General features: G+C 41.5%; 1 protein-coding gene across 1 annotated transcript; it reads right to left on the bottom strand.

Moving 5' to 3' along the window:
• Positions 1–15,640: 15,640 nt before the first annotated feature.
• LOC141616103 (osmotin-like protein) lies at positions 15,641–16,604 on the bottom strand. Its single transcript, XM_074433840.1, has one exon. It carries the CDS (start codon positions 16,571–16,573, stop codon positions 15,827–15,829), a length of 747 nt encoding a protein of 248 aa, XP_074289941.1. The 5' UTR covers positions 16,574–16,604; the 3' UTR covers positions 15,641–15,826.
• Positions 16,605–25,540: the final 8,936 nt, after the last annotated feature.

The following is a 25,540-nucleotide window of genomic DNA, read 5'->3' as shown; positions in this document are numbered from 1 at the left end:
AAACAGTTGTGGGCACCCCGACGCATGTTTTTACCTAAATGAAAAATCATCCAAGTCTTCCATCAAAATGTTCGCTCTTCCCATAGTCACTAGGAAGCGAGACGCCGACTCACACTGTCATACCGACAAGAGCGGCAGTCTTTACCCGATAGCGATGTCGGCTCACACTTTGTCATACCGACAAAAGCGGCGATCTCATGAAGAAATAGGCGCCGTCGCAGTCACCCCAAGTAGTAGACGCCACGGCAATCACCCCAAGAGGTTGGACGCCGTCGCAGTCACTCCAAGTGGTAGACGCCACGGCGATCTCCTTGAAGAAGCGGCGCCGTCGCAGTCACCCCAAGTAGTAGACGCCACGGCAATCACCCCAAGAGGTTGGACGCCGTCGCAGTCACTCCAAGTGGTAGACGCCACGGCAGTCTCATGAAGAAATAGGCGCCGTCGCAGTCACCCCAAGTAGTAGACGCCACGGCAGTCACCCCAAGAGGTTGGACGCCGTCGCAGTCACTCCAAGTGGTAGACGCCACGGCAGTCTCATGAAGAAATAGGCGCCGTCGCAGTCACCCCAAGTAGTAGACGCCACGGCAATCACCCCAAGAGGTTTGACGCCGTCGCAGTCACTCCAAGTGGTAGACGCCACGGCGGACTCATGAAGAAGCGATCTTTGGCTCACACTTTGTCACACCGACAAGAGCGGCAATCACGACCGTCGCGATTGATACTCGCAAAGCAATCAAAATGCCTTAGAAGCGTTAACACGATTGAGATACGCGCTCTAGACCGCCTCGGCCAAGCCGAGGCGGAAACAAAAAGAGACACTCAATTAATAACGTAAGGAGACAACCCGGACGAAGACAGAGACGCTAAAAGTACATTGAAGCTCAAATACTAGCGCAAGAAAAAAGAGGTAAGGTAAAAACCTCGGCCAGGCCGGAGAGCGAAGAAACGAGCTCTTATTAAAAAAATGTTCAACGAATTACAAGAAATTACAAGGACAAACCAAAAGACAAAAGGCTACGGATATCATCTCCCTATGTCTGCTGCCGTTGCTGCGCCATCGCCAGCGGTAGCGAAGACCTTCTTCAAGGGGCAACCCGGTAGCTCCCTTAGCGGCCTCGGCTTCAAGCGCCCCCCTTAGCCTCGGCGGCCTCAATCGCCCTTGCCCAATCGGCTTCCGCCTTGGCCGCTTTAGCCTTCTCGGCGATAGGCGCCGCCTCCTCGGCCGCTTTTTGCTCTACCTTCACTCTCGCCGCCTCCTTGACCCTCTCCTCCACGGCTTTCTCCTTAGCTTCGAGCTTATCGTCAAACACTCGTCATATCATCCCACGGAAAGGAACCTTCAAGAGGAAAAAGCTCCTCAATTACTTCCCCGGCAAATGCTTCGGCGGATCCCCGAATCGGAACACGGTCGGGGAGCATTTTGGTTTGGAGCATCTCAATGTCGTCCTCCTTTTGCCTGATGATGGCCTCCTTGCTCCGGATCACCTTCCCCTGGATCTGAAATTTGCCCCTAAATTCATTCCTCTGCTGGAGATAAAGGTCGGCATGCCTCGAGCAAGGTCACACTTCTCCAAAGAACTTTGCAACTTCGGCCGCAGCGGCCTCGGCCTTGGCTCTCTCAAAGAAGGACCTCCTTTTCAGCGTCCTCCCGAGCTTTCTCTCGGCCAAGAGCGCTTTCTCGACATCTCCCCTAAGCCTTTGCTCATTGAGGAGATCCAGCCTCGCCTTCGCGGCCACCTTCTTAGTGACATCAAGCTCAAGAGCGGACTGAGCCACGGCCTTCTCTTGCTCTATAATGCGAGCACCGCCAGCCTCGTTCCACCTCGCCAGCTCCTCGACCAACCTCGCACCTCCCGCCACGAGCCGGGAGGGGGAAACCTTCTGGGATGAAGGGTCAACAGTGACATTTCGATCACTAGTCTGCGGTCGGGAAAGGGAAACCTTCTGGGATGAAGACCCAATGGCGACGTCATGATCATCAGCCTGCGCGGGTTTCTCTTCCACTTGCTGCTCAATAGGAGCGGCGACTGACAGCGGCTGATCTACAAAATTTAAAGAAAGCATCAGTACCAACATACATCGACATGCCGAAGAGCCCGTCATCGGCAGCGTCTGATGAACCGGCTAAATCTGAGCCACCGGATAGATCAGTACCGTGCTTGGCCTTCTTGGCCGAAGGGCGCATCTCCTCGTCAGCAGCAGAAGCAACGGCAGCGGTAAAGGTTGTCTGCTTTCTCTTACGGACAAGGGGAGACCCCTCCTCCTCGTCAGAATCATCCCCATTAGAGATGTAAACGATCTCCACCGTCTCCTTCTGAACGGGGGGGATGGAAGGTGGAGCCGATGTCGACGCCATCACCGCCGAAGGCTTTGTTTTTCGAGTATGGCGCGGCATGTTACTAACAACCTTCGCCTGAGCCCCCATCGCATTCAAGCTTTTCAGCCGCTGGTCCATAAGATCATTCGGCGACGTCCTACGGTCATGGGCCAGCGCCTTGGGGTGCAGGTTAGCAACGGTTTTGTCTTTGTGCAGCCCCATTCTCCGGAGGATATCCTCAGACAAGTCCCGTCCAAAGTGGTCTGCGAAAAAAATAAAAGCAAGAATTAAGTAGAAGAAATAAATCGAAGTTCGAGAAACAGGAACATTAAGAGCGGTGATGGGCCTCACACCGACCCCACTCACCCTGTGCTAGGGCCGGTATGAGGCCGACATGGCAAAGCGGCTCATCCTGAAGAATGATCTGCGTTGGGGGAATCCATTTTTTCGACACCCCACCCTTGTCCGCCTCAAAAGCCTCATCGCCGCCTTCTCATCCTCCGAAAGAAGGACCTTGCGGCATCCATCTTGAGCTTCTTCCGGCTGACCCATCTGTCATGCTCCGCCTTAGTCTTACACCGCAAATTCACTTGGTGCTGAAAGGAGAGGGGCAGCGGATAGTCATCCGGCACCTTAACATACACCCACCGATCTCTCCAGTCTTTGCAAGAAGTAAGTTTGTCAACAGAGACAAAACCTTTCTCTGTGTGCACACTGTACCAACCGACGCGGCCAGAGATTGACGGCTGGAGATAATGAAGCCGGCGGAATAAATTTACCGTCGGGGCCTCCCCCTTGAAGAGACAAAGCCACACAAAGCCGACTATCGTCCTCATGGCCAACGGATGCAGTTGGGCCACAGCGACATTCATAGCTTTAATGATGGCAACGACGTACTCATTCAGCGGAAACCGGAGCCCGTACTCCAAATGTCGCATGTATACGCCGGTATGGCCCGGCGGAGGGCAACAGACGGCCTGGACCTCCTCAGGAATAACAATCTTGTATCCCCTGCCAAAGAAGAAGTGACCCTCGAAAAATTTCTCACCAGAACAACTGGCAAACTTATGTGTCCAAGCTCGGTCAACGCGTAACTTGCAGACCTCGCCGTGGTCCATAACGTACCGCCTCACCTCTTTGGGACGAGCCTCTTCAGCATCATCGCCAAAATCGTCTGCGTCATCATCGACATCAGAGTCATCCTCCCATTCCTCCAAAATTCGAGGATCGACTTCAGAGAAGGAGACCAGGGCCCCCGTGCCTTATCGGGAGGGCGTCCAACTTCTCCCCCTCATCGAGACGCGACGGGAACCCCCGGCGCCGGCCTACTAGGACCGGCATCGCGAGAAGACATGTTTACCATAAAGACTTACAAAATTAAGAAATGGGAAAGTTTGATTGTTTACCTTAAAGAAAACACTCGCCGGAGTAACAACTCTGAGAATTAGAAGACAAAGAAAACCCTTGAAAGTTAAGAGGAAAATTTTAGAGAATGAAATTGGTGGCCAATTTCACGGGATAACTGCCCTATTTATAGGGAAAAGCCCATGAAGAAGGACCAATCGAGAATGTAAACACCCATGAAGCGTCAACCAATCAGCGTGCAGACACGTGTCGGACATGCAACCACGGGATGTCAATCGTTGCAACAGTTAGACGTCAATCAATGCAACAGTGACCAAGCGTCTTCAACACGCCTATTCATATCTCCTTGCCTATTCACCTTCCTCAACAAATTCCCAAGCATCTGTTCTCCGTCGGCCACATGATCAACCAAGCTAAGTAGCGCCGGCCGGGGGCAATCAAAAACAACCGGCACTCTCAACCCTGGTCTCGGCCAGCGTCACTTTCTTTTCCACATCGGATGCTCTTTACGCATCCATGTGGAGGGGGGATATGGGACGGCCTAAGAAAGACCAGGCCGAGGCAAAAGAAGCCGCCGCAGAAGAAGCCGATGCTGAAAATTTTTCACAGATTACTTACGCAGAATATACGCTCAGACGTACATCGGAGCCCATACCACGGCATAGACTACGCTGGGGGCAAATTGATGGGGCATATTCTGCACCGCTGACCGAGTCAACATATTGAGCAAGGTCAAAGATATCCACAGCAAGTCAACGACTTAGATAGCCTAGCCGATGCAGCCCATCGGCCGGTCAGCCTGGGTCTCGGCATGACAACCTGCCAGCCGGGACACATACCCGCGTACTCACATCCAAGACCCCTCGGCGGTGGATCAACAAGGCCCGCCGGCCTGCCATAGGCCCCTCGGCCGAGGGGTAGATCAGTCTTTCCACCTGCTAGCCACTTGGCCACTTGGCCACTACGTGACAAAAGGTGAAAGCCTATAAATACTCCTCAACCTTCATTGAGGAAAGGATCCCAACATATACACAACTAAACCTAAATATACTATTCATCTGGTAATATCTTCCTTATCTCTCTACATTATACATTCAGTCAAGCAACAACTTATCCTTTAAGTTTACTGACTTGAGCGTCGGAGTGAGTACGCTTGGCACAAAGCCAAGCCCTCAGTTCGTTCATTGTTGCAGGAGAGACTGAGAGGAACGATTAAGACCAAAGGAGAATCCAACTCAAGACATCATTCAACAAGCCACGGGTGGTAACTATACTTGCTCTGGAATTACACCCGGAACACATTTATTTATTTTATTTTCCATTGGTTATGAAGTACATCACATTTTTAACCTCGCATATTTGTTGTTTATTTCTTATTTAGGGATATTGAGATTTGTTGTAACACCCAGGATTTTTAGGAACGTTGTTGACCGATCTTGTTGACCAAACAGACCTTAGGGATGAATGGGTGAGGGATCAGACTTGTAATAGGAGACGTATAGGTTAGTTACTCGACCTAGCTGAGACCACTCGGCCGAGTATCACCAGTACTCGACCGAGTGGAGTCTACTCGGCCGAGTATTCCTATACTCGACCGAGTATGGCCGCTGTCGACACGTTATTATAAATGCGAATTCGCGAGATTCATTTCTATTTTCTCATTTCCTCGACAGTTTCTCTTTCTCTAACCCTAGACCATCTCCCTCCTCTATCACTCCATAGCTTCATACCTTAATGAAATTAGCCTAAACCTCTACCATGGGAATGTCGGGATTCGCGGAGCAAGGACGATGTGGGTGGTGGTTGTCTATGTCGTCACCAACGTGTAAGGTTAGGTAAGTTTCTGCCCTGTGTCCTTTTGAATGATTTTCTGAGTATAGTCGTGTAATAGGATACGGTTATCATTGTTAGGATGCTTATTGGAGTCGTGCGTGGCTGTAAATGGAAATCCTTCATGCTTTGCGATGAGGTAGGGTTTCCCTACTCAGTCTACTGTTAATTGATTTGAGATTATGATTGTATTGTAATTTGTGATTATCTGTTGATCATCGGAGTAAGGTTGTTTGGGTGATGATGTCGTTGTGGTGTGACAGTTGTGATGCTGTGGGTGTGATTGTGGTGGAGTCACTTGCGGGAGTGGCTTCACACTCTAGTTCGCCCTCCGTGGAACCCGTCACGGGAGGGGATGTGCACATTAAGGGACAGGGAATGTTAGTCGCTCGATGATGAGCTGGACTAGGTGGGAATGGATGCGGTCACCCATCGGCGGCGAGGGTTACCTGTTGCGATGGGTAATCTGGCAGGGCTACACCCTTCGCGGTGTAGTCGGTTATGGTACGATGTGGTAAGGTTGAGATAGTGGATGATCAGCTGTTTACTTTATTGTCTTGTCTTATATTTGATTAGTCAGTACTGACCCCGTGTTGTTTTGTGGTATCTGCGGTGATCCATTCGGGGATGGTGAGCAGTTGGTTTAGCAGGTATTGTTGATTACTGCTGCTGGGATTGGAGGGATCGAGTCATCACGCCACTGGTCTAAAGATGTAGAATCACAAGTGTTGTAATTGAACCTTATTTTAGAGACTTTGAATAGAAAGACATTGTGATAGATATTCTAATATTATAATATTGTTCTTGTATTGTCTAATTTGATCTACTTCCTCGGGAAACCGAGATGGTGACACCGTCATACACTGGAATGGTCCTTGGTAAGGCGTTACGGTGTGCGGGGTGTTACAAAGTGGTATCAGAGCCGACGATTTTGGAACCTGAACTAACAAAATTAATGAACATAGAGTGTCAATTAAAATGAACCTGGTGTATGTACGTTGGGAGCCCCAGCTGATGCTAGATTTTGGGTGAGTAGGCGCCCTCATTTCAAAATCATGGCCCCATCGGACTTAAGCCGATTTTTGGGAAAAAGGGTAGCTAGTGTAGGTCGTTGATTGCTTGGTGATGTATGTTGTGTGCATCTATTATGTGTGTATCTATTATTAGAGTGGTATGTGTTGGATATATGTGTGGAAAAGTGGAAGTGAATATGGAACTATTGCAATGTGTGATCAGTGACAAATTAATCATATGGCTTTACGATGAATGTGTTGTGTACTGAATTGCTACGTTGCAAATGTGATTTTGGTGTGTTTCTGGTGTTGAGCGGAATTAAAGATGATGTGACATAAGAATTTAACCTTGCAAGTACTGTAGTTAGTTGCGAGTATGCTATAAGGATAGAATCAGATAATTTGTGGTAAAGGGAGGAATAAAGGTAGGAATGATGGTTGTTCCGATGATGGGTGTTAGGTGATATGTGTTTATGTGGTAGAAATCAGCGTTAATAGTGACGAGCCGGATGTCCGGAACTCCGAACGATATTGTTTAATCTTGCAGGAATAATGAAAAGTTACTACTCCCTATTCGTTTTCAGAAAACTCGACCGAGTAGATCATACTCGGCCGAGTACCAAGTTCCAACACCGAGTGTCCGTAATGTGGAAGTAATAATCGCTTCTGTTCTTCAAAACTCGATCGAGTAAGAAAGGTACTCGACCGAGCAATGTCCACTCGGCCGAGTATCCTAAACACTCGACCGAGTAGTGAACACTCGGCCGAGTATTCCCAACACTCGACCGAGTATTGCTGTAGCAGGCCATTTGCGGGTTATACAAAAACCCTAATTTTGTACCTTTCTTTCTTATTTCCGCCTCCCATCTTCATCTTTCCTTCTCTCTAAAACTCCATACTCTTCCTTTCTCAAGCTCTTGGGTAAAATCTTGGTGTCACACTTGTTGTTATTTGCCCTAAATCAGTTTAAGGTAAGATTTAAACTCAAATTCCTTAATTGTTTTCAAAGACATTGTGTATTAGCATGCTATATTTCGATTTCTTGTTAAAAACAATTGAAATTCAGTCTTAAACTTATTGATTTTCGAATTCGACTACATATAGACCTTGTGTACATTTTGGTTGATTATTTTATGAGGTAAAATCCAATTTCTGAATTCTAGGGTTAGCAAAAACGAAATTCCCCTTATTGTTGATGAGTATCCTTTGATTTGAAGTAATTTGAAAACTTGGAACCATATGAATTGTAAGGTAGTTGGTGATTTTCTGATAGTTATCTTAAAAACCTCATTCTAAAATCGAGATACAAGTAAAACAGTCCGTCATTTGTGCTAAGAACTTTCAAGTGTCAATCCTTTGTTAAAAATGATTTTCTTGCAGTATGGTGAAAACTAGAGGTTTACCCAACAAGAGACCTCGCGCGAATATCCAACTCGAGGCTGGGCAATGTAGCAGTGGACCGGTTGTACCGCCGGTGGAGGCACATCCATCGGTAATTTTTGCTAACTTCGATCATCGTAACGCTTTCGTGGCTCTTATGCGCCGTCCTTTTTGCCCCACCCGTTGTGTCAACCCTAGTATCCTTGAGACTTTGGGGATTAAGGAGGACATAGTTCACATTTTCAAGATTTTGGGCATGGAGGGGTTGTATCACTTGAGAAAGAAATCCTACCCCCACTTGACCTTAGAGTTTTTGAGCTCTTTTGTTTATGATAAGAAGGGCAAGACCGTCTATTTTCATCTCATGAATGAGGATCATGAGCTTACCCTTGACGAGTTGGCTGACCATTTGGGTTTAGAGGCCGAGGAGGATGACTACCTTAGTGACGTGGCCAAGAACAGTGGCGCACCTCAATACCTTCCGTATTTGACTGGCAGACCCGCCCCTAGCGTCAGTGCCATGTTGATTAATGACATCCAGCACGTGTCCCTTCGTATGTTTCTAAGGATGATGACCTGCTTGCTGTACTCGAGAGAGGACGTGAGCAAGCTCAATTCTCACGAAGTCATGCTCCTTATGTCTTACCTTAACCTCCACCGCCGGAAACCGTTTTACTACAGTGCTCCTGGTATAGTGTGCTCTAGTCCGGAGCGCATGGCACGGTCTGAGACCCGATTCATTGCTTGCGGGGCCATAGTGACCCGCCTAGCTCAGCGACTGACCGACTTTGAGGCCCCACCTCCTGAGGGGAATGAGTATGTTGAGGTTGTACCCACCATGGACGCCACGTACTGGCGTCAGAACCGATGGTTGAGGAAGATGGATGATGGGTCGTATGCTTGGAGAGTGAGAGGAACTATGTGGATGGTGCTTCCGGACCCAGCTCATCTCCCTATTGTTGATCATTTGGCCGAGTGGGAGCCTTGTGGCATTCCTAGACCTGAGCCCCAGTCTTACCTGATTGACCCACGGATTCTCCTGGACTTACCTGAGCCTGTCACCGTACATGAGGGACAAAGAAGCGAGCACCTCCCCCACCTAGGGAGCGTCGTGGAGTTAGGCGCCTAGGGTAGACCCGGTTGTGTCCGAGCCCTCTTACTCGCCCCCGACTCCTACCCTTACCATCCTTATCGGTACTCGCCGTACCCTACGGTGCATGACCCTAGGATGCGACCTCATGAGCTGGGCCGAGCGGATCTCTTCTACTTTGGTGCTCCGCAACCTACATGAGATGACCCTTAATCAGGGCATCGGGACTCAGTTGGCACAGCCTGTTTGGTGGAGAGGACCGGGAGTGGATACGGGAGTGTTCCACAGCTATGGGGTGGACCCGAGTTTCTGGAGACCTCCAGAGGAGACTGAGTTTGGCTACCTCGCGGGACCGTGGGGAGCCAACTCCGGCAGTCAGCTAGGAGGGGACTACTCAGCAGCAGCAGGCTTCCCAGGAGCAGGGAGTTCAGGTGCAGGTACCTCGGGCGCAGGTGGAGATGATGGCATGGAGGAGGGTCCTCGTTAGTGATCGTATGTCGTTAGATTACTTACCTTGAGTTCTTTAATGTCGGATTTATTTGGTTGTGATGGATTTACTTTGTTGGTTGGAGTATTATTTCTTCTTTGGATGTTATTACCGGTATTTGGTATCTTTTGTTGGATGACTGTATTTGGCCATAAGGCCGTTACTTGGTTATCGTATGGAGAAGTGTTGAATGTTCCTTAATGTAGGAATTAGTTATATTTTAAACTATTGTGAAGAATTGATGCAGGTTGTTAGTGACAGCTAGGTGATATCGGCAAAACGCTCTCTGGCGGATATAACTCGACCGAGTATAGGTTACTACTCGACCGAGTAGAGCTTACTCGGCCGAGTATTCCCATACTCGACCGAGTATAACTTACTCGACCGAGTAGCCTATCATACTCGGCCGATTGTTGCGGGTTCAGAGGTATAATTCATAGTTACGTGATAATTGTATGACAAAGCATGTTAGCTCCTTGTTTTACTATTTTATACTAGATGACGTCCCACAGATGGATCATTATGGTATCATGGATTTGTGATTGTTGGTATCGGCTATAAATCTATGAATGTTTTGTTGTGTAACACAGGTTAGTTATTTAGGGGTGGAATACCCTAGACATTAAATTATATGAAGGTAACACTTTACTCATATCACGTGGTCACTGTAAGAAGTTTTATACGTATGTCTATGTTTGGTTACAATGATAATTGTTTCAATGAAGTTACGTATAGACCTGTTCTTTTTCAATTATTCTATATGTTAATTGTCGCTATAAGAATATATATGTTGGTTGCTGAGGTATTTGGTCTTTATAAGTCACAAGAGCGTAATGTCGTAGGACAAGTTGGGCTACAAGAGTTTATGAGTAATGTCGCCGTCATGTAGTACGTTTTAGCGTTGGGTTTTGGGAAGTGATTAGTGGTGAACTTCGGGGACGAAGTTCCTTTTAAGAGGGGAAGAGTAATGTCGCGAAACCAAGTATTTGATTTTATGAAATATGTATTTTATTTATGTGTAAGTATTTAATTTTATGAAATATTGGGAATCATATGTATGTTAGGTGTGTTCACATTAGGAATTACTGGACTACAATTATGTTTTCTTTAAGCCGCATCTAGGTTGTATTCAATTAATATGAAAATTATATGGCGCACGGGTGTCAAGTAATATGAAGATTCGATTCAATTGATGACAATTGGTATACGTGTTCGGAATGTGGTGATTGTGTACTTATGTACTTTACAATGGTGTATCGCTTTGCATTTGTATATTTAATATAAGCGTACGGAACGTGGTAGTTTACATTTGTGTATGGTTTTCTTACATTGTGTAAAGTGTTGCAATTGCATACTTGTGTAAGTATATGGTTGAATACTGTTTTGAGAATGGGTTTGCATACGTGTTTTAGGGTCAATAGTGGTGGTGCCATGTTTGGCAAAATAAGGCATAGGAATTTCGCTAATCTCCGTATGTATATGTGTAAGTTAGTGAGTAGCATTGTTTGGAAAGGTAACTGTGATAAGTGATTGTTGTTGAGTAAGATGGCTGATGGTAATGTATGGATAGTGTGAATTTGTGTACCTTTGTGAAGGTGGTTAAGGTCATGGTACGTAATCTTGCGGGGAGTGTCGTGCGGGCTGAACTTCGGGGACGAAGTTCTTTTAAGGGGGGAAGATTGTAACACCCAGGATTTTTAGGAACGTTGTTGACCGATCTTGTTGACCAAACAGACCTTAGGGATGAATGTGTGAGGGATCAGACTTGTAATAGGAGACGTATAGGTTAGTTACTCGACCTAGCTGAGACCACTCGGCCGAGTATCACCAGTACTCGACCGAGTGGAGTCTACTCGGCCGAGTATTCCTATACTCGACCGAGTATGGCCGCTGTCGACACGTTATTATAAATGCGAATTCGCGAGATTCATTTCTATTTTCTCATTTCCTCGACAGTTTCTCTTTCTCTAACCCTAGACCATCTCCCTCCTCTATCACTCCATAGCTTCATACCTTAATGAAATTAGCCTAAACCTCTACCATGGGAATGTCGGGATTCGCGGAGCAAGGACGATGTGGGTGGTGGTTGTCTATGTCGTCACCAACGTGTAAGGTTAGGTAAGTTTCTGCCCTGTGTCCTTTTGAATGATTTTCTGAGTATAGTCGTGTAATAGGATACGGTTATCATTGTTAGGATGCTTATTGGAGTCGTGCGTGGCTGTAAATGGAAATCCTTCATGCTTTGCGATGAGGTAGGGTTTCCCTACTCGATCTCATCGTTAATTGATTTGAGATTATGATTGTATTGTAATTTGTGATTATCTGCTGATCATCGGAGTAAGGTTGTTTGGGTGATGATGTCGTTGTGGTGTGGCAGCTGTGATGCTGTGGGTGTGATTGTGGTGGAGTCACTTGCGGGAGTGGCTTCACACCCTAGTTCGCCCTCCGTGGAACCCGTCACGGGAGGGGATGTGCACATTAAGGGACGGGGAATGTTAGTCGCTCGATGATGAGCCGACTAGGTAGGTGGAATGGATCGGTCACCCATCGGCGGCGAGGGTTACCTGTTGCGATGGGTAATCTGGCAGGGCTACACCCTTCGCGGTGTAGTCGGTTATGGTACGATGTGGTAAGGTTGAGATAGTGGATGATCACTTTTTACTTTATTGTCTTGTCTTATATTTGATTAGTCGATCTTGACCGACCCCGTGTTTTTTGTGGTATCTGCGGTGATCCATTCGGGGATGGTGAGCGATTGGTTTAGCAGGTATTGTTGATTACTGCTGCTGGGATTGGAGGGATCGAGTCATCACGCCACTGGTCTAAAGATGTAGAATCACAAGTGTTGTAATTGAACCTTATTTTAGAGACTTTGAATAGAAAGACATTGTGATAGATATTCTAATATTATAATATTGTTCTTGTATTGTCTAATTTGATCTACTTCCTCGGGAAACCGAGATGGTGACACCGTCATACACTGGAATGGTCCTTGGTAAGGCGTTCTGGTGTGCGGGGGTGTTACATTTGTGGTGTTGTGCTATTCAAAGGTAAATATACTTACATCTTTAGACTCAATGTCATCTTTCTTCCATTATTTAAGAGAAACTTAAATTAATAACAAAAATTAATGACTAAGTGATTTTTTTTTTATGTAGGGATGGTTTATTGAAGAAAGAAGACTAAGAAGAGAAATATTAGAATTACTTAAACAAATAATCTATTCATTCGACTCAATACTATATTATAAACTAACTATAAGATTGACAACATGAATGTAAATGACTAATTGTTTTTAGGTTCATAAAAAAAATTAGTATTTCAAAAACTTTCAAATGTATGCTTTATTTTGATATGTGTTGTTTTTTAATCATCATTTTTCCTTAGAAAAATAACACTCATAGAATGAAATTGAATTTGCGAGGATCTCAATCTTATTGACATGGATAATAGGTAGCATAAATAATGGAGTGAAAAGCCCAAAAATTATCATTTAAGAAAGAAGTTAGATGTTAAATTAGTAAGGTGAATTAATTATCAATTATTAATAACTATAAAGATGAGAGAAATCTAAAAAGTTTATTTACATCTACATTATTCTTTTGTACACCTTAAATTTAATTTTCATTTTCTTTAATTATACACATGAGACACATGCCTATTCAAAATGGCTTTTGATAGAAAACATGATTGAGTGGAATGCTTAGTTTATCCATTTTGAAGTATACGGTTGAATCCCCAAGGTGGAAAATTTGGAGAAATGTCAAAGCACATTTTTGCTTAATATTGTTTAATGGATGAAGTATAGGGACTTAATGATCCAATTATTACGAGTTGCTCCTTTCAAGTTCTTAGTTCCGCAATTTATTATAGTACTAGCTACAATATTATGGGTGCTGTGAAATGTTAGTTTTTGTCACAACAATTCTAATCGTGTGTTTTATATTAATTTGGATTGATAAAATTTTAATATCTAATTAGTGAGGGTGTTGCATGTTTGGCGATCTTTGTTTGATAATATTATTGTTTCATGTAATGTGATTATGCGAATACCTGTATTATTAATTGATTTTAATCAGCTTCCATTGAGTTACTTCAGTTTTCGATTATGCGAATACCTGTATTATTAATTGATTTTAATCCGCTTCCATTTGCGCATATTTGACATATCACAAAGCACGTAAAAGGATTTGAGTAACACCACTTTCCATTTAAAACCCTCATAAAAGAACGTCAAATAATGACATGGTTTTGATAAAAGTATTTACTATATAACACTTTAGTTTCTGATTTTACATAAAACTATTGTACAAAAAAACTAATCTGTCTTGATTTTATAGAAGTCTTAAAACATGAAATCATATTGTAGAATGTTATGATTTGATTCACTAAAAATATAATAGTAAAAAACAAAAGATCCCGTGAATTTCACGGGTCACAAAACTAGTTTTATGTATGAAAGTAAAGAGAAAATGGGTGTAAAATAAAACCTACTCCCTCCAATTTCATTTATTGTTCCTCTTTCCCTTTCCATTCACTTTTCTTATTGTTCCCTCTTTCCTTTTTTGGACAACATTGTGTGGTCCAAAATCAATTTGATGTGGGGTCATGTGTATTGTGTGGTCCAAATTGATTCCCCTTATTTCTTATGTCAAAAAGAAAGGGGAACAATAAATGAAATTGGAGGGAGTATTATTATATGAATCTTTAGAGGGGAAATGAAGAGAAAGAAAATAGAGAGGATCTTCATGCCATAAATTCATAATGATGAGGAAGTATGAAAATGTTTGCTCATCTTCGATCAAGTACAGCGAAGTTAATGATACCGCTTGCTATCCGACATTGATCTTCCCATTTGTTTATCTTCTTTATGATCGTCTAAATAATAATAATGCCTCCAAGCATATTGTAGAAACAAAATGTAAGATTTATGTTGTATTTGGATTGAGAGATTTGAAAGGAAATAAAAAAAAGGGAGGAAGACTAGGGGATTAAAATCCCTTATTTAGATAACAAATGAGAGTGAAGGGAAATATAGGGGGGGATTTGGAGGGATCCATTTTCCCACCTCTAAACCTAATCAAAATCTCTCCACAATAGGTAAAATTTGGAGAGAAATTGTATCCAAACACGTACTCCTCATCATCCCTTTCACCATCATTCAAATAAACTCCCTCGCCCCTACATCGCTTTTCCTTTCTTTCCCTTCACTTTTGCTATCCAAACACACCCTTATTATTGGAGTTATGGTTTGATTTCTCAAATGACTATTTTCCTACTACTTCCTTCGTCCTCCCAACCTCCCTCCATTCCAATTATTTATCTACCTTTTCAATTCCTTGAGAGGGACATTGTCGACTCACTATTCCAATCATTTATGATTTATTTACCGTTTTATTCTTGAAGAAATGCTTAATTACTCCATATTTATATTGTGCACACTTGCATGTGAGAGGATTTCAAAACTCGATGGATGTGCAGTGAAGGGCTGTGCACCGGTCCGAAACTAGACTAGACAGAAACCAGAATCAAGAAAAATACCGGACCGAAAAAATTCCGATCAAAAACAGGACCAAACCAGTTGGACTGTAATGTGTCATATAATATGCCCACTTTTTCAAATTCCGGGTCATTGGACCGGATTAGACTCATTGGACCGAATCATAATATAATTTGAAGGAAAAATGAAAAAACAATAACTCCGATCTTTCTTGTCTTGGATTGAAAACCGAAATCTTAAAAAATGTTCCGATTACATTCTAGACCGGTCCATTTTTTCGATTCCAACTGGATTTTGCCCACCCCTACATGTGAGAGGACAACAAACCTCGAAAATTCCCTAGCGGTGCGTCTATCATTATCCTTCAATAATGTCCTATATAATAGGAATCAACATGATTCAACTTGGGATTGATTTTTTCTGGTGATAAATTCATCTTTGGATTGATGAAAAAGTTTTTCCACCTCTTGTCATAGTCATTTATTTATCCTTTTTATTCTTTGTAGCAGATATTTTTAATCAATAATAATAACCAAATACAGTAATTAAAATGAAGTAACAATTTCGAATTTTGAATTTCAACTAAAGTTATGCCTTGTGAACGAATGTGTCCTAAGAAAACAAGAGACCTTGAAAAAAAAGCACAAGCAGAAGAATATAGATCCAAAGTCCAAACATATTTCAATTACTAGTTGGCTAGTTGCACTACAACATCGATTCCAATACAACACCGTACACAAACACCGGTTCTAAAAAAACTACTCCCAACATAAGGACACACAACACCAAACATAAAAACGTACATATTCCAACAAATACAACCTCCTCACGTGACCGGACCCCTCTAGTGACAGAAAATAACCTTAAGCTCACGTGGTGAAGAACAGTCATGCATAAGAGAAGGACTATCATGAGCATACGTAAAAGTAGCAGGACATGCATGCTTAAAATACCTACTAAATTCCGACTCGGAACAAGTTTCTCGACTATTATAATGACCCCTACAACATAACGCATCAGTGTTAAAAGCCTCGCACCCGCTTTTACATCCTAAAACCGGTCCATGACCGCCATTGCCCCGAAACTTCAACGGTTCGGGGCAGTTCTGTAGTAAATTAGGCTTACACCCGACAACCGGGCAAAGACCTTTACCCTCGTGTGGGGTAACGGTCATAGGGAGGTTAAACCCGTCAACGAGACTAACTTCGTAAGAAGATTGGTCCTTTTGACCGTGGTGGAGCGAGAACTGGGCTAAAGTTGCGGGGGTAGCGCCTCCGAGTCCATGACACTCGAGGCGACCCCCGCAATCGCCGGTAGCGCATTTGAATTGGCCGGTCGAGTAAGTGCAGTCGGTTCGGGCCCAGATACGACCGGACCAGTGGGTGTTGGGGGCTCGGAATGAGCGGTGGGTTAGGGTTGAGAGAGCAAAACCGCCTTTTTCGAGGACTATGGAACCGGAGTTGGGTTGGATTGCTGGCCAGATTGTGAAGGGGCAGTTGTTTACTATGGTTAGGATTAGCTCACTTTGAGCTTGAGTTAAAGTGAGGAAGGGTAGTATGTAAAGGAGTGTTAGAAGAGACATGTTTGCCATTTTGTGTGTGGGTGTGTTTGGGAGAGTGGTGGTAGGATGGTATTTATAGGAAGAGTAGTAAATTTCAAGGGGTAAAAAAAGATGGTAAATTCACAAATTGGAGGAATGTGATATTTTTATAATAAAATGTGACCATTTAAAATAAGAGTTTGTGAATTGTTACTTTTGATGTAAAATGGTCTAATTTGTGACTTGTCATAAGGGAGATTATCTGTTGCAAATACATAAATTATACTATGCACGATAGCTATTTGGTGTGACGATAGAATAAGTGATCATTTTATGATAGAGTAACCATTTTATATAAATCATGAGATAGTGACATTATTTTATTATTAAATAAATTAGCATTTTTAACATATGGTTACTTTTTCTATGGTACGAAAGGGTGGTTTGGTAATTGCAGTAGTGAATTTAGAAGAGGCTAACAAGGATGCTAATGCCGCTCTTCCCGATTGGAAAATGAAAAATACGAACATTTTGGTTAATATTTTCGAAATTCCTTATGACATTACTTGTTCGCTCCCGTTAAAACATTTAAGGGCTGTTAATTGAGAATCCTGACCCCGCCACTGCCTTAAATCAAATAAATGTATGAAAAAGACGGAATTACCCCTTGGTAGGGTTTCGTGTGGCTGGTACACTTGAATATGTTGCAGACTTTATTAGAGTAAGCTTTATAGTTTTGGTGTCATGTGATCAGTAAATAGAGATAACGTTGAAAGATGGCAGGAAATGTGTATAAGCTCTTTGAAATACACGTAAAAGTGTGTGGTTAATCAAAATGGAATCTAAGAAAGAACGACACGACAAAATGAAGGCTACAAGTTACTTATACGAGTAACTTGCAAACGTGTTTTAGGAAATAAGATTAGGCACTTGTATAGAAGGTGAGCTTAATAATAGCGTTTCCTTGAGATGGTTATATCCATTATATATCTAAAATGAATTAGATACTACTCCCTCCACTTTTTAATATATGACATTTTGCTTTTTTGAGGTGAGTCTTTGACTTTAATATTTACACAAAAATATTTGATAAAAAATTATAAAAATTAAACCATTAAATTACTTATGAAAAACTCTTTCATATGAGTATACATATCACTATATTTAACCATATAATTTGAGGGATATTGAAGAGAGAAGTGTGTGTCTTGAAATATGAGAAAGTCATATATAGAAAAACAGAGGGAGTATCTCAAAGATAGATTGGGTAAGTGTTTATTAATTCTAGATATTTTATTTTTTGTTTCATCTATTTTTTTAACTCGTTTATTATTTAAGAAAAACATATCCGTTTTCAACAATAATCTGTGCACCCAAATGAAAGAGAGGAGAGAATAATGCAATCATATAAAATTCCAATGTGTCTTAGACGTCCGAAGTTCCAAGAAATAAATCAAGTGGCAAGTTAAATAATAGGAGCATCTGTTTAATTTCCATAGTTCAGAGTGAACAGTGGTCTTCGAAATGTGAATCATGCTGCTAGACGCGACTAAAGAGACACACTGCACCCAAAGAAAATGTCGTTGATGCCTTAAAAACAACACACAAAATCTCATTCGTCACTTTGGAGCGACGGATACCATTCTCTTTCACAAATGACCCAAATAGAGGAGAGATTGAAGCACATGGGGGTGCCCCCACCTTGTCCCCCTATCCGTTTTGTGAGTGACATTACCCGTCACTTGCTCCGACCCGTTTTCAACAAAACTAACTGTAAAAACAACTGGTCTTCCTTCAAAGTTTAGACGGTCATTTCCGTTTTTGAAGGTTTTAAACGAGTCATATATGCCCATTTACTACTAATGTAATCTATTTAAATGGTAATATTTTATCATAAAAATGTGAACAAGTTTAAATGGTCACATGAAATAGTTCGTCTGAAATGAGAATTTTTCGCTATTGCGCACGGGAATGCGACATTCAATTGGGAATGTGGTCATGTTAATCCACTATATCTGAACACAAAATCTCCCTTTAGACATACAGTACCGTCTAAAGTTGTAGACGAGTCAAATATATATGCCACCACTTTTTATAATAAGATAAACAAAAGTTGGGATAATGGGAGTTGTCTTATTATGAAAATAGTGACATATTTGACCCGTCTACATCATTAGACGGATATTTCCGTCTACAATAAAACTAATTGATATCTGAAATGAGTCCAATCCATCTCCAATCTTATTCGTATTTGACCGCCTCTAGCTAAAATCACATTATTCTTCAATCCATCAGAGACCAATTCATCTCCAATTCATCTGTTTTAAACTTAAAACAGATACTACCGTTTTAAAGGAGACTTTGCTTAGTACTCTAAGATAGCCATACGGAGTGCAGCGGTGCCACCATTATTAAGAAAAAAAGGAATGAAAGATGACAAACGAAAATCGAATATCCATGCAAAATGCAATGATGCCAACTAGCAAAAGAGAAGAAAAAACCAATACATTCATGAGAAATAAAGTACGTAAAGCTCGATAAAGACGGTAATAATTAAAGTAAAATAATGTATCAACTTGTTCGACATACAGGTAGGTCATAGTGTCATACACATTGGTGTACGTGGATAAGTTTTTAACCTCTTTGCCATTTACCGCTTACGTACATTGAAATACTGGAGAAAAACACACCGACACCACAAAATCTTATGGAAGACGACGATGTTTGTCATAAACTTGTGACGGATACCATTTTCTCTCACAAAATATCCATGAGAGGTGAGTGGAGAAGCACATAGGGGTGTCCCACCTTATCCCCTCTCTTTTTGTGAGAGGTCTTCAGCTTGTGACGGAATTAGTCGGTCACAAACAAGACGCTTTGCACCGACACACTTATACATAAAGAATTATGGCTTTCATAGTTAACACTTTTGATGTTGTGCTCACGTTAGGGGTAAGCAAGAAGGAGTGGCGCTTGCGCCGAAGTTATAATTCTGGCTCTGCCACTACTAATAAGAAATACTAATTATAGTGATTTATGGGCACCTTTACCGTTTGGAGTATGAGTTACTTATTCAAAGCTTAGAAATTTTAGTTCTTGCTCCAAATGTAACCAAACAACAAATACTATTTAAGCAAAATATTGAATACCAAAGACGCTCGAAAAAAAATGTTTTCAAATAAAGCTTGGGCTCGTAAAATATTATATAAGCCGAGTTTGAGCTTTAAGTTTCAAGGGCGCTCGTAAAATCATTGCTAATTCCTCGTTGCCCAACTCCTTCCCATTTCTACAATAGGGTAGCATTTGTGTTTGGATTCGCTCCTTCGACTAAGGCCTATAAAATTCTCGCGGTCGCATCTGATCAAACTCTAGATACTCCACCAAAACATATGTTTTCTGCGGTTTATACATTCAGTGATCAACAATGGAGTATCAGAAAAAATAACTTAAATGTGGAGCGCTTGTGCTTTGGGGCTATATTTTGGTCATATTGTTATTATTGGTCAAATAAAGTTTTCTTTCAATGGGCGATACATTCTATAAAAAATGATTTATACAAGGATAAGAAAGACTACCCGTATCTCTTGTGAATTACTCCCTCCGTCCCGGTCATTTGTTGTCCTTTGATTTTGGCACAAAGACCAAGGAAAGGGGGAGAGGGCCAATTATTAAATGACAAGTGGAATAAATTGGGTGTGAATGATCAAATTACTCATCAAATTCATTCTTAAAATAGAAAGGACAACAAATGACTGAGACACCCCAAAATGGAAAAAGACAACAAATGACCGGGACAGAGGGAGTAGAAAATACTGCCCGTATTATGTTTCACAATTTGCAAAGGTAAAATGTGTTATTGGTTACGTTTGTCGAATCTAAGTCGAATGTTATGGTTTTTAAGCTCAGGAAAGTTTGAGGGTCATGAGGGATATGATTTTTATCTCGATGTTTTGTTAACATTGCAGAGAGATGATAAAGCCTTGCTAAGCTGGAATTTGACAGTTTTTAACTTGTGCGAAAATAATCATTAACTTGAATGAATACTCCATACATAAAAGTACCACCTGATTTTTGGCTAAAGTTGAATATTACAGAGTAGAACACTTACTAGTTGATCTAAGCGCGCTCATTTTTTTTTGGGTTTTTCTACATGGTGACCCTGAACTTTTACAAATCACACATGGTAACCCTGTAAAATAGAAAAAGTTTTTGGTAACCCTGAACTCCCTTAATTGTAATTACCGTGACCATTAACTTTAATTCCGTCAAAATTAGGCGTTAAGTGGCCAACGTGGACAATGACATGGCAAGTTTGGGCTGAGGTGGATCTTATTTGGCTATTTGACTATTACACCTAAGAAATATATTATTTAAAAAAAAAAAAAACTCCTTTTAACTGATCAAACCCTTCAGTTCCCCCTCCCCCACACTTTCACTCTGTTTATTTTGAATTCCCAATTCATCAGACAAAAAAAAATTAGGGTTTCTGCGATAAAAAAAATTGTAATTCATCCGTCATTATCAAGAAGCATTCAATCCAAGATTCCATCTTTCATCATCTGCGATTAAAGGTAAGTTGTTTGTCCTATTTTTTTGGTTTAAATTTTGGGTTTTGATGTTTTTTTTGTGTTTAATTATGCTTTAATTTAGCAAAGTTCCAATCTTTTAAATTCATATCTTAGATTATTTGCTATTTTTGGTCAGATTATGTTTTTGATGATGTTTTTTGAACTTAAACTTTGTAAATGTTGAATTTTGAATGCAGTATGGAGAATATAGTCTTGAAAATGCATTTTAGGGCTAATTTTGTTGAGGTGTTAGTTGAAGATACTGATACGGTCTTGCTTATTGATGTTTATAACGACATGTTCGATGAGGTGGAAGCAGAAAAGTTTGAATGGCCTACAAACCCTTCATTGGCATATTCCTATAAAATGAGATCGGTGTGGTTAAGGGATGACACCGATCTTATGCAAATGTTCGAGGTTAGAGGGGAAGAAAATAATTGATATATGGATTGGGTGTGAGGAAAAACCTTGTCATGTTCTTCTTATGGCTAGACAAGTTAGGTCTTATAGGAAAAAGGACAATGTTGATGAGGTTGAGGTAACTTTAGAGAAGAAAAAACAGGGGACATCAAGGGAAAAAATACCTTGTAAGAGAAGTGTGTTGAAGCCTATTCCTAAACCTGTCCCCGAACTTCATTATCGAACTCGATAAATTAAAAAATGTTTGTGTTTGTTGAACCTATTCAAACAATAGAAGAGGTTGAGCTGTGTATTCCATTGTCCAATGCTACTGCACATTACTTCACCAAGAAGAAGTGTTAGGTTGAATACAAGGCAAGTCACCAACCCACTTCACCTATTTCACCTATTGTGGGATCTGTTCAACGAAATGAGCATGCTTCAGCTATTGTGACATCCCTAGCCACTACTAATAGGAGGACATCTCCCAGGTTTAAACCACCTCCAACTGTTGAAGCTACTTCATCTAAGATTTCAAAGTTTAAAATCCCTAGAACAACAGCTGTGAGGAAAGGGGTATATATCCCTAATGCTAAGGCATCTCCTGTTGAGACTCAAGAGAGTAATTCAAGAGTGACAAGGGGTTCTAGGTCAAGGGGTTTGAGGAATGTAGTGATTTGTGATTCTGATGCAGAAGATAGTGATGGGTCCTATAATCCATCTGCTGAGAATGAGGTTGATGATGAGATTGATGATGAACAGGGTTTGTCTGACCTTTAGAAAGAGGACAATGTTGTAATATCCACCTTGGAGTTTATTGATGATGACTATAACCCATATGAGGAAGAAGGATGGCTAGATGAGGAGGGTGGAGGATACAATGCAAAACTGTTTAAAAATGGTGAGTTATATGAAAACAAAGTGTTTGGGGCAATTAGATTGAAACCTTGGCAAATATTCATGGACAAGGACCATTTCAAGGATGTTTTAAGAGACTACTGTGTCCAAGAAGGGTTTAATTTGGTTGTGGTGAAAGCTGAATGTAATAGGTATAAAGCAAATTGTGCTACTGCAAACTGTGGATGGAGAATACATGCAAGTGTTCTGAATGATGGGCAAACATGGGCAATCAGGACAATAAAAGATCCTGAGCATGGCTGTGATGGTGTCAGAAACAGCAATCCAATGGCAAATTGTAAATGGGTGGCAAAGAAATTGATGGAAGACATAAGAGCTAACCCTGCAATCACTGCCCATTCATGCAATGACTTGTTGATGAAGAGGTATGGACTGCAAATGCCTAACTCATCCTTATACAAGATGAAAGATATTGCATTGAAAGAGATTAATGGTGGGCATGATGACTCATATAGACTACTTTGTCAATATTGTGAAATGATCAAGCTTACCAATCCTGGTAGTGTTGCATTGGCATCTGGAGCTGTTAATGAGGAGGGTGTTCTTCAATTCAAGTCATGCTTCATTGCATTTCATGCTCAAGTTACTGGGTTAATCAGAGGTTGTAGGAGTCTAATTGGAGTAGATGGTGCTCACTTGAAAGGGAATTATGGAGGGGTGTTGTTGTCAGCAGTTGGCATTGATGGAAACAATGAGATTTTTCCTGTTGCTGTTGCCATTGTTGACTCTGAGAATAAAGAAAGTTGGTCCAACTTCTTTTTGCAACTCAAGCATATACTGAAAGATTCTGGAAGGGATAACCGGACCATAATTTCAGATAGGCAAAAGGTATGTCAGTACTTGTGTATTAATTTCACTTTATTTTTGAATTCTTAAATTCATATTCATTCTTGTCTGCTTACTCATGGCTGTTCTTGTGATGACAGGGTGTTGAACCCGCCTTAGAATCTGTATGGCCTGAGGCATACAGGAGGTTTTGCTGCAGGCACTTGTGCAAGAACTTTAAACAAGACCACCCTGGGTTACTGATGCATGGCCTGTTTTGGAAAGTGGTAAATGCTACCAGTGAAATTATGTTCAAGAAGGCTCTTGAAAGTGTAGTTCAACATGGTGGTTTGGGTGCTGCAAGGTGGTTCTTGGATCTAGGTGATAAAGAAGCATGGGCTAAATATATGTTTGACCCTAGGCTCTCTTGTGAAGATAACACAAGCAACTTTGTAGAGAGTTTTAATGCAACTCTTGGAGTCCACAGATGCAATCCAGCTCTGAGTCTTCTTGAAGGTAAGATATGTATAACTTAAACATTTGAGATGGTTATTATATATTCTGACAGGTATTAGAAGAATGTTATTATATATTCTGATAGGTATTACATATTCTGATAGGTATTAGAAGAATGTCAATGGTTAGGAATGCATCTAGAGCAGCAGCAGCTGATACTTGGCCAGATGATGGGATATGTCCCAACATTATCAACAGGCTTAAAGTACTGATGAAGAATTCAAGATTTTGTACTGCATTTTCATCTGGAAATGGTGAGTTTGAAGTGCGTGATGGTGGTTCCTATCTGCCAGTCAATCTGAACCTTCGTACCTGTGTTTGTGGAGCCTGGCAAATCAGTGGAATCCCTTGTAAGCATGCTATTAAGGCTATACTACAAGCTGGTAAGGAGCCTGCTGATTATGTTAGTGACTGGTTCAGTGTGAGGAAGTACAGAGAAGCATATGCCATGAATATCCACCCAATTGCAGACTCAGCTCAATGGCCAACCTTTGATGTGCCTACATTAGAACCCCCACCACTTAAAAGGGCCATTGGTAGACCATCAAGAAACAGGAGAAGGGAGCCAGGTGAGCAGAGAAAAGGGAAAAGATCCATAGTCATCACTTGTAGAAAATGTGGATGCATGGGACACAACTCCAAAACTTGTAAAGGGGGCTACACTGCAAAGGAAAAAAGCCAACTTCAAGGCAAGGTCAGTCACAAAGTCACAAAGACTTCAAGGCAAGGTCAATCATCATCATCAAAAACTTCAAGGCAAGGTCAGGCATCAAACAATCCCAATGCCACTTCATTGAATCAGTTGGAGGCATTAATAATGGGTACCCAAGCTTCTACTTCTGTCAATCCTACACCTAACAATCAAGGTCAGACATCATCATCAAGGATCAATGCCACTTCTTTGAACCATTTGGAGGCATTAATAATGGGTAGCCAGGCTTCAACTACTCAAGGACCACGAGAAGAGGGAGGAAAAGGAAGTTGCCATCAACATCAAAATGATGATGGATACGATTTGCAGAAAAAAAGGGAGGCTAATTTTTTGAAGAAGTTGTGATTTAATGATCAAAATGACTTGTTTTGCTGTTATGTATGGTCATTTATGACCTTGTAATACAATTACTCTCCCTTTTGGTGCTAGGTTTAGACTAAACTCCCAAGACTATGTCAATTTGCACTTGAACTATAAGTTGTAATCCTTTTTTGTCATGAATCAGAAAATTAGAAGTGCAACAAATCTTTCTTTCATTCCCAAATTTGCATTCCTTACATTTGCAACCCAGAAAATTACAAGTTTAGAAGTGTAGCCCAGAAAACCAATTACAATTTAATGATGAAAGCTATTACAAGAACCATAAACATAAAAGCAATCAACTTAACATAAAACATCATTACATTTGCTAATTTGACTAAATCGTTCTTCAAGTGTTGAATATCTTCATTTCTCCCTTGAACAATACCACTTGAAACATCATCATCCTCGAAATTGTTCTTCAAATATCCCCCTTTGTTAAAAATCACATGATTGTTAGTTAACCAACTAACAAATATATTGCAATGTTCACAGGTAAAATATGCTTTTCTAGGGTTTTTCGCAGTCCCAGAGATTTTGATGACCGCATTTTTCCGACATTGATAGCAACGTTGGTTAACAAAGTCCATCCCTTCTATTGGCTCGTTTTTCCAATTTGAGGAAGACATAAATTAGGTTGGTTTTATTAAAAGAAAGAAGAAAAAAGGGAGGTATAAGAAAAAGAGAAGAAGCAGGAAAAAGGAAGAAGCAGGAAGAAGAAGAAATCAAGGGTAAGTGAAGAAATAAGGGAGAAAGCTATTAAATAAAGGGGGATTAGGA

Source organism: Silene latifolia, chromosome 1 (assembly GCF_048544455.1).
Source record: "Silene latifolia isolate original U9 population chromosome 1, ASM4854445v1, whole genome shotgun sequence".
NCBI lineage: Eukaryota > Viridiplantae > Streptophyta > Magnoliopsida > Caryophyllales > Caryophyllaceae > Silene > Silene latifolia.
The sequence above is the reverse complement of the archived record's forward strand: the minus strand, read 5'-3'. Positions and strand labels throughout refer to the sequence as shown.

Bases quoted from the DNA above. Each gene is read 5' to 3' on its own strand.
- LOC141616103 (XM_074433840.1), bottom strand. From the start codon at position 16,573: ATGGCAAACATGTCTCTTCTAACACTCCTTTACATACTACCCTTCCTC.